The sequence below is a fragment of the Chinchilla lanigera genome, unplaced genomic scaffold (assembly GCF_000276665.1).
Source record: "Chinchilla lanigera isolate Chin_1 unplaced genomic scaffold, ChiLan1.0 scaffold00124, whole genome shotgun sequence".
Lineage (NCBI taxonomy): Eukaryota > Metazoa > Chordata > Mammalia > Rodentia > Chinchillidae > Chinchilla > Chinchilla lanigera.
Window position 1 is genome coordinate 526,818 of NW_004955525.1, and position 10,811 is coordinate 537,628.

A 10,811-nucleotide genomic window follows, 5' to 3' on the forward strand; every position below is an offset into this window, starting at 1 on the left:
TCTCAAAAAAAATCTGTTGGGGCTGGGGATTTAGCTCAGCGGCAAAAAGCGCCTGCCTGGCAAGCGCAAGGTCGTGAGTTCGGTTCCCGGTACCGGAGGAAAAAAAAAAAAATCAAAAAAAATCTGTCACTCTGAAATGTTATCTCAGATAAGTTATAAGGTTTTAATTTAATCACATTATGAAACTATGTCAGTTAATCTTAAGTGTTGACTACATTGAGAGACTACTAGAGAGGTATCTGGATCACAGAAACAAAATACTAATCAGTGGACTGACTACACTCATTAGTATTAGTTCCCAGTTAAATGTGGTAGTAGGAGGTGAGACCCAGAGCAGGTGAGTCTCTGGGAGGAGGCCTTTGGAGCATATAACACTCCATGCAGCTCTTTCCAATCATCACTGTTGTAGGCACCTGAGTGAGACAGAAATATTATCAGTCAGACAGGGCTGGGCCCTGAAAGGAGCCAGTGTGGAAGATGAGATACCTTGCAACTGTGGGAGACACAAGCACCTCCTCCAGCTGTGGGCCAGACCTCAAGACAAAAGATAAAACAAATGCGCCCACATACCTCCCAAGGATAAATATCAGGGATTGATATTTTAAATAGGTCTCTATCACCTTGACAAAGCCAGGAAGAGTCACTAACTCAACCCTCCTACAGGAAAAATCCCTGTTCTATGTTCATGCTCACCTGCTATGTGGCTCTCTTCCTCATTTCATCCCTATTTAATCAATTTTACCTGAGCAATTACACTTGTAATCTTATTGGTTTACCGTAGTTTTGTCCCACCTCATCCTGTGATTTCCCATGTTTCGCACCTTGGACCCGCCTCACCTTGTGGACTTGCTCTATAAAAATTCCTAGAAAATGCAGGTTCCTTGGCAACCGACTTGGGACCCCTCTGTCTCTCTTTCAGATAGAAGCTTTCTTTCCCTCAATAAATATATTCTGCTTTCAACTTCCATTGTTCCTAAACTTCATTCTTTGATTTTAGAGAACACAAACTTGTCCCAGATATCTAGCAGGTTGGGAGTTTCTTTCTCCCATATCACCATGGTTATGATTTACATCTAGATGTACTCCCAAGGCCTCATGCACTCATACGTAGTGCTTTTGGGCAGTGACTGCATCAGTGGGGAGTAATGGTAATCAATAGCTTAGTCCACAGGTAATGTTGAAAGGTAAAGCCTGATCAGAGAAGGTGGGTCACAGTGCACCTACAACTCTGAGGAGGAAAGGTTTACTGTGGTTCACAGTTTATAGATGTTTCAGCCCACAGTCAGCTGGCTCCACGGCAGGGACAGATGGCAGAGAAACAATTCATTGCATGATAGTGGGAAACACAAGACCAGATTAAGGGAAGAAGGAAGGAGATACTCTTCTAAGCAACATCCCCCCCAATCCACATCCTTCAACACTACAATTAGCAATACTCATCAGTGGACTACTCCACTGACCAGTATCATGCCCTCATGATCCAATAAGCTCCAAAAACCTAATGAATGATCACATGAGGCTTTCCATGGGACAGATAGTTACAAGCCATAACTTCTGCCCCTGGACCCCAAAAGATTCATGTGCATGCCTTTATGAAAAATCCATTTTGTCCATCTCTAAGAGCTGCCAAAGACCTAAGACTTCCACACTGTTGAAAAGTCCAAGTCCAAAGTCTCTTTTGAGATTTAAGGCAAACTCTTAGGTATAAGCCACTGTAAAAATCAAAAGAAAGTTAAATAGTGCCAATATACAAAGGTACTGGTGAAGCATTCCCATTCTAAAAGGGAAAAATAGGGGAATAGAAAGGAATGGCACCAAATCAAGACCAAATCGCAACAGCACAAACATGAAATCCTGTAGCTCTGTGCCAAGAATGCAAGGCAAGGTGTGACAAGATGTAGGTACCAACAGCTTGGGCAGCCCTGTCCCTGTTGCACTGCCAGTGGTTCTCATCAGTTCTGTCTTTGTCTAGCTTTCTGCACTACTTCTAGCTTTCCTCAGATATTACAATTTCCTGACTTTTCCTGTATGCTAGGGTCTCCACAGCACTTTTAGTTCCACGGTCACATCTTCAAGTGCTATGCTCTAAGGGACAAACTGTCTGGCCTCCCACGCCTTCCTCTGAAATCTGAATGGAAGCCCCCTGTCCCTACAACTCTTGTATTCTACATGCTTTTTAATCAGGACTATATGGATGATACTAAGGTCAGCTGCCAGCTGAAGCAGTAGCTGAACCTTTTTCATTTTTGGGTTTTGTTTTTTTTTTTTGTCTTTTTTTTTGAGACAGGGTCTCACTACGCAGTTCAGGCTGGCCTTGAGCTCACTTTGTAGCCCAGGCTGGTCTCAAACTCAGAATGATCCTCCTGCCTCAGCCTCCCAAGTGCTGGGATTACAGGTGTGCACCACCAGACCCGGCTTTGAGCCCTTTTTCATCTTGCAAAGGGCTCTGAGTGCCTAGTTGGGTGAGCTTGGTAAACTGAATCCCTGCAAATTAATTCTCTAGGCAGCCCTACTTCAACAGAGTACCATGGAGTTTTCTTCTCAAAGCAAATTCTTTCAGCCATGCACCCTCAGGCAGTGAAGGGAGGGATCTTCCTGTTTCCTGCGATGGCCTCAAGCTATTTTTTATTGTCTTGTTATAAAGTTCTTGGCTTCTTTTTAGTGCTAATATTTGCAGCAACAAAGTTCTCTTCTGCTCCATCTTGACAGTTCCCAAATTTTCAGGGGATTCCTTTTAGTAAAACTAAAAGCTTTTAAAATCATTAAGCTATGCCTTTTGGTCTTGATTTTCAAGGTAAAGCTGGCTATCAGCCCCCAACAATAGACAAGCCACAATCTCAACATTAGACTTCCTTGATATTTTCTCCACCAGTATAATTAGTTCCCTGTTCTTAATGTGAGTATCTCTCAAATATTCAAAACAGGAGAAAAATGTAGAAAACTTTTCTCTCAGAGTCTAATATACATGGCCTAGAGTACAATGTCAACAGAGTTTTTGTTCCCAACTGAAGTCTCTGAGCCTGGTCTTTTCCATCTGCTTTTTTTTAATCAGCATCCTGCTCTTCTGAGCTTTAACCAGAATCTCCCATCAAACTCAACTTACAACATTCCAAGGCTGCTTCTTCAGCCCACATCCCCAAGCCTTTCCAAAAACTTCACACAACCACTTCCAAAGGCTTCTGAACCATATGGTCAAGTACAGTATAGACACAGGAACAACCCCATTTCTGTGGTACTAAAATCAGTCTTATTTCCCTCATCACAGGGACATAGTACCCAACATCCACAATTTAAAGGAGAAAAGCTTATTTTGACTCACAGTTTACAGAGCTTTCAGTCCATACTCAATTGGCTTCAAGGCAAGGTGGCATGGCAGAGAAGAAACAGCTCATGCCATGAGAGCAGGAAGCACAGAACTAGATCAAGGGAGAAGGGGAGCAGACATATCCTACTAGGCCCTAACCCTGTAACCTACCTCCTCTGACCAGGCTTAAACTTGGAACATCACATTTAGCTATAATCATACCCTCATGACCCAGTCAACCCCCAAAAGCCCAACATATGATCACACGACACTTCACGGGGGATATCCACATACAAACAATAACGAAGGGCATGTCTCCCTTCTTCCTCCCTTAAACTTTCATTCCTGACTACTGTGCTCTGAACTGCACATTCTCTGTCATGATCTTCTGTCATCCTGCCGTGCCTTAGAGCTAGCAGAACATGGACTAAAACCTCTAAAAACTCAGTAGAAATGAATCTCTCCGCATGTAAGTTGTGGGTATCAGGTATTGTATACCAGTAACAAAGGAAGTCACTAAGACAGATTTTGGTACCAGAGAAATAGGGTCTTCGCTGTGATGTTACCTGACCTGATTGTAGGCAGAGTTTGGAAAGGTTTGGAGCTACCAGCTGGAGAAGCAGCCCTAAATGTTGTGAGCAAAGCTTGATGGATGAGTCTGGGCAGAGCTTAGAAGACCAGAATGTTAACAGTAATGCACCTGATAAAGACCAGGCTCAAGAGGTTTCAACAGAAAAAGACTTTATTGGCAGTTGAACTCCAGACCACATATGTTATGCTCTGGAAGAAAATTTGTCTGCATTTTGCTCATGTCTGGAGGCTTTGTGAGAGACAGATTATGGGCATCAGACTAACCTGGCAGAGGAAATTTCAAGACAGCCCAACATTCATGTATTTGAATGGCTACTTTTGAGGGATTTTATTCAGCTCTATGTGGAGAATCAAGAGCAAAAGGGCAAAAAGCACAGTTCTAAAAGTATTGAGTTGGCCTAGGATATGGCTCAGCAGCACAGCACTTGCCTGGCAAGCACAAGGTCCTGAGTTTGATTCCCACTACCAAAAAAAAAAAAATGTTTTGAGTTTGGTTATAAAGCAACTACCAGTGAAGTTGTGTCCTGGAAAGATGAAACATAGGAGAGCTTGATTGCTGAAAAGATTAGCACTAAAAAGAAGGCAAGTACTTTGGAACAGGACAATAGGAAAAATAAGGGCATGTGGAAACCATCCAGGACCCACCTTTCACAGGCTCAAAATTGCAAAAGGGAAAGGCTTTGCTCTGAGAAGAGAGAGCCAGTGTACTCTGTTGGAGAAAGCTTGCTTAAGGAATTGATTCTCTTGGATTTAGTTCACTGTGCACTGGAAATTTCTGCAAGCAACACTAACATGCAAAAGGGTTCTGCCACTGCTCTAGCTGACAGCAGAACTTGGCAACATTCACAAAGGTGCTGGTTTTTTACATGCATGTAAAACACAGAGTTATGGAGTCAGGAAGACTTCCTTCCAGGTTTCAGAAGAAGGCCTGGGAAATCAGGCAGTGTGTCCCTGAGAGCAAAATAACCATGTACAAAACTCTGAATTTTGAGCCAAGTTAAACAACTCTCTTAAGTTGTGACTGTCAGGTATTTTAGTCCAGTGACATAAGAGCTAACTTATATTTCTAATCTAGCTTTATTTTTAGAATTCATCAAACGATGTATTTTCCAAAATAAGTCTTCATTCTGAGAATACTTCATATTTTAGAATAACAAAACAAAGTAAATTTAAAACTAAAGTTAGACAGGTACTAGCTTCCTAGGAAAAATTCAAGAAATTATTTAACCTCTCTATGCCTCACAATGTCCACTTAATACATCTGGAAAATTGTTCCTACCTATAGTTGGCTATCATGGAAATTAAATTACATAACATGTGCAATAAAACTAATGCATTAACTAGCATAAAATATTATTTAAAAATATAGTAACTTTCACTACCACTCTTTGCAAACATCTTTATATTTTATTTTGAAGTTTGAATTCATGAAAGTCATCAGAAGTAAATTTAAACTTACACTTTTATTAAAGATTTTAAAAAATAATGTCCCACACCTGGATTTTTAATGCAGAAAATTTCTGGCATGTGAATCCATATTTCATAAAGACTGAATTGAGAGAATCATACAAGTAATTATATATTCAATAGTGAAAAAGAATTCCAAGGTGGGCCTTATAGGAAAACAAAATCTAATTTAGAAATTCAGTCCAATAACTGAGAAGTTAATAAGCTTTCAAAACAAAATTAGAAAGCAATATGTGTAACTTAATGCCACTTTTTGGATTCCTACATATTCATAATGGGATAATTCATAGAAAGACATAAACTATAGCAAATATAGTGATACTTCATTTTCCGGCACTCTGTAAATTACTAATTACTAATTTACTTACTGTTTAACAGAAAATAGAAAAACTATTCTTCCTCTTCTTTGTTTATTCAATGAACCATTAATGTACCAAGATACAGTGGTCAAAAGCCCTAAATACACAGGTAGATTAGCAGTTTGTTTTGGGGGGAGATGTGGGAATAGAGATTTAAACTATGCTTTATTTCATACTTATGTTTTTCATTAACTTCCTTTTATTATCACTTCTTAGGGAAAACATAATCCTGTATACTTTTCCTAGTTAAAATTTTTCTAAATTTAAATTTTGATGATCTCTATAAAACCACATACTTGGGGCTGGGGATTTAGCTCAGCGGCAAAGCGCCTGCCTGGCAAGCGCAAGGTCGTGAGTTCAGTTCCCGGTACCTGAGAAAAACCAAAAAAAATAAAAAACAAAAAAATAAAAATAAAAAAAATAAAACCACATACTCACATCTGTTGGCTAAATTTTACAATAATCAAATATGAAGCCTAAAATACAGAGCACATTTAAATTTCATATACTCATACATATATATAAGTGAAATGACAGATGTGAAGTTCCCAAGCCTCGTGGAAAATTACTTATTCAAATAACAAAACACTCATGAAAAAATCAAAATGATCCCTCTGATTTATTCTCAAGGCCCTATTCCAAATAATAAAATAGAAAAACTTACATGTCATATATTTTAGATATTATCGGTAAAAATTAAATAAACCCAGTTCCTTTTCTACCTTAAATTTATATACATTAAATTTTAAACTTGTACACAGACATTCAGGAAGTATTAAATGCTACCATTAATAAGACTTACGAATCAACATGCAGAACCCTCTGGCCACTCCTTGAACATGCAGCTGCAAAGATGGATTCAGGCAAACCTATAAAAACACACACCTATATCATTTAGAATGTAGAAATATTTATAAAATTACTTATTTTTATATAAAATTTTCATGGCATGATATCATTGTACAGACTCATTAAACAAACAGAATTATTCTTGGTCAAAATTACAGTTTGTATTAATTTTACCATTAGAGGTTCCTTAAACATACACCACTATTACAGAAACTTTTATGTAGAAGGGGTATTTTTAAAAGGATAAAAATGTAAGTATTTTCAACTAAAATTTATCATAAATGAGCAACTGTAAGAATATGGTTTACATAAATCTGATTTTTTCATTCCACTGAGAGATAAGAATCTACATATGTATTTCACAAATGAAAAAGAATCTGAAACTCAAATATGTTAACCTGCTATTCTCAGCTTAAAAGTAGTAAGTTATAGAGTGCAAAGTGGAACTCACATCTCACTCCAAAGCTACAAAGCCTCTAAAGGGGAATAGCATACTTCTTTTTTGGTTTAAGAAATACGGCCAGGTGTGGGGGCACACACCTATAACCTCAGCACTCGAGAGGCTGAGACTGGAGGATCACTCTGAGTACAAGTCCAGCCTGAACTACATAGCAAGACCCTGTCTCAAACAAAAAAAAAAAGAGCGAGAAAGAAATATGTTAACTAGTTTAGAAAGAGGCCATTTATAAGACATACTATTTTACTTTTGGTCAGTAGAGCAGTTTGCAAAGAAAACATTACTGCTTTGAAATCAAATGTAATCATACCATAAAGCTGATGATTATGAAAGGAAATACATATCACAACTATCAATACAATCAAAAAGATAAAATGACCAAAGATAACACTGAATAATTTAAAACCAGATTTTCTACTCTAGTAAAGTTCTACATTGCAAGTTCAAGACATGTCAGTAAGTTATAATCAGAAGATCTACCATTTCAATGGACACTATTACATTTTTTATATCAACCATACAAATAAACCATGTTTCAAAAGTTCAGCATAAACTCAGGCATTGTGGCTCATGCTTATAATCTCAGCACACAGGAGGCTGAGGCAGAAGGATCACCACAAGTTCAAGGCTAGCATGGATTACACAGTGAGTTCAAGATCAACTTAAACTACATAGTGAGACTCTGTCTCAAAATAAAATAAAGTAAAATAAAATGAAGTTATAGATAAATAAGAGTTTAGTACAATTCTTTAGAACTACCACTACCAGGAAACATCCTGATCCTCTTGTACTTTACCTAACAGAAAAAACTGTACCATTGTTTTGGACAGTTTAAACTATACACTATACTCTGGTTTCTCTTTAGATCATATAAATCTTTCACTCTTTTAAACTATGCACTAACCATCAAGGATTTCAGGAAAACATAAAGGTTATGTTCTTTATATAAAAAGTTATATGCACATGTATACAAGAGAAATAGCCAATCTCTAATTAAAAAGCACATTAAACACAAGGTCTAGCTGCCTACAAGGAAAAATTACATTTTGTAGGATACACTGTGGGTATATAATGTTTGATTCAAAAAAAAAAGTTCTGACACAATGATCTGAAAATAATCATTAAATATTAATTGCTAGAAACAAGTCAACATAACTCTCCAATCTCTACTTTGGATACAGTTCAAGAAAATAGATAAAATGCAAATTTTTAGGGCAGAAACAAACAAGAGGAGTAAAGTCTTAAATAGATAAGCAAACTAAATTATTCAGTTAAAACTATTCTAATATCCTTTATCTTAAAATTAGCTGAACTTTTTACAAACCATAAATAAATTTCCTTGCTAAATAAATGTAATCATTATGCTAATTTAAAGGCTGATAAGCAGCTTAGTTAAAAGGACAACAGCAAAAAAAATACTTAGGAGACAGAATTAGCATATTAAAGATTAATGCTCTTTGTATAATAATGACAGCATTAATAATAGCACTTAATATTATAGGATTTTATGCTTCTCACCATGTTTTAACATATATCATCTCATTTTTTTCTTAGACTCCTGGGAAAGAAAGCATTACCCATGTGAGGAAATGGATTATAGCATGTTGCCAAATACGTGTCAAGTAATTCAGTACCTTCAATTCAATTTACCATGGTAAGTCACTATCTCCAACTTGGACATAGCTTTGAGAATGAAGGTTTAAGGTCATTACAAGCAATACAATGAAATGTGTATGGATTCAATTGGACAGACTTAGTCCTACATCTTTGTGTTGGTTACTACTTGGACAAACTCAAATAAGTCACTTGGCTTCTCTGAACCTCTGTTTCTCCATCCATCAATGGAATATTACCATCTACCTCATAAGATTGTTTAGTTGTTAGTAAAAGTATTTGCCTTACGAACTCTATCTACATTTATTAACCTTTAAAAAGATATATTAGAAGTACTACACTTTCATCTAATGCTACTATAAATATACCAACACCTCTAGCAGGCAGCAATATTACTGTCTTCTATTGGGCCCAAAATAGCTAGCTGCTGTTTGGGGTAGATATTTATGTGGCTATGTATATGGTTACTTCCATGCTTACAGTCAACTCTGTCAGAAGGTAAGTCTCTGCTGACAAAGCAAAGCCAGAATGGATTATAATACTTGAGTCCAAATTATACAAAACTAAAATGACTATAACTCGTGCTTTTCTTCAATACTTTTTTTCATCCAGATATCCCCACAAGTTTGTGAAACAAATATGCTATTCCAGTGTTAAATATTCACTATTTAAAGAATGAACAATACAGTTAGCAATGTCTTTCTGGTCAAGATTACATATTTCTTCCCAGCCATTCAATAAACATAGTTCATTGAGGATGGGAAACACAGATGCTCTGAAACTATATGCTGAAGAAAACAAATGGGGAAAGAGAAAAGGGGAGAACGAGGAGTTGCAAGACAGAACACAGTGACTGTGACAGTCTGTGGGAAAAAGAAAAGATTAAAGAAATTATCCGTGCCTAAACAGATACTAGTCTAAAGATCAAAATTTAGAAATTAAAATAATTAGTATATTTCAAATTGTTATAGAAAAACAATGGAAGGAAACACTTTCACTGTTGGAGGAAGCACTAGAAAGCTCCGGAGAACATCAGGATCTCCAACAACCTAAATGTAAGGCTGTAGTAGGAAAAGGAAAAAATGCAAGCAAGTATTCGTAAAGCCAACAGTAAAATTAGGCAGACCAAAAGGTGAATCTTTAAAAAGAGTACATCCACCTACTTCACTTAGCATAATGTCTGCAAGGGTCATTTCTGGTGCAGCATACTACTTCCTTACTTTTTTTAATAACCCAAGTAATATTCCATTATATGCCTATGCTAGATTTTCTTTATCCATATTTTTGTCAATGGACATTTAAGTTGTTCTCACAGCTTAGCTACTATGAATATGGCTGCAACAAACATAAAAACAGAATGACAAATACTGCATGTTTCTACCTATATATCTAATGTAGATAAATACACAGAATCAAAGAGTAGAATGGCGGTTGCCACAGGTTTTCAGGAAAAGGAAGCGGAAAGTTGCTAATCAATGGGCATAAGTATCAGTTATGCAAGATGTGTAAGATCCAGAGATCTGTTGTACAATAAGGCAGCCACAGTGAACACTGTATTGTACACTTAAAACATTAAGAGGGTGGATCCCATGTTAAATGTTCTTACTACAATACAACAAAAATTTAAAAATAAAAGAGTGACTAAAACAAATTGTGGAGTTTGAACTTAAACCTTTACAAAACGGAGCCTTAAAAAGGATTTTAACATAACAGCATATTAAAATCAATGTTTCAGAAAAAAATAAAACCTCACATACCAGCATGGAGGATAAGCTTGCATAAAACTGAAGTCTTAAGTTGTTTTTTTTTTTTAAAATTCTTATTTAGGAAAAAGTAACAGGAACCTTTTGTCTATTGACAGTTTAGTAAAATGACTCCTTGCTTTGTTTAAACTAATATAAGCTCAATTTTAATAACACTGAAACCTGTAATTAAATACAAAACTCTTCTAATGCTTAAAAAAGTGAACAACATCTGAATCATTACTTAAATTCACATAATATTCTTATAAGGCACTTATATGAGACATAAATTGCTTATAATGAATTATACAATCTCTCCCTTAAGGAAAAGCCAGACAATCCAGATCAAGGTCAAATCTCACACAGCATTCCACAGGCAATACTGTATAAAATGTGTGAGCTGTCTTGGTTACTTTTCTCTCGTTGCT

At 36.6% G+C, this 10,811-nt stretch overlaps 1 protein-coding gene across 2 annotated transcripts in view; it reads right to left on the reverse strand.

The window, feature by feature from the left end:
* Chm (choroideremia (Rab escort protein 1)) overlaps window positions 1–10,811 on the reverse strand; it is a 204,538-nt gene that overhangs the window by 167,425 nt on the left and 26,302 nt on the right. For both annotated transcript variants that reach the window (XR_001231961.1, XM_005409721.2), the window contains exon 2: window positions 6,524–6,590. Coding sequence is in view for 1 of the 2 variants with exons in the window: in XM_005409721.2 (XP_005409778.1) it covers window positions 6,524–6,590 (67 nt within the window). In the remaining variant the exon portion in view is untranslated. The remainder of the gene's footprint in view (window positions 1–6,523; window positions 6,591–10,811) is intronic.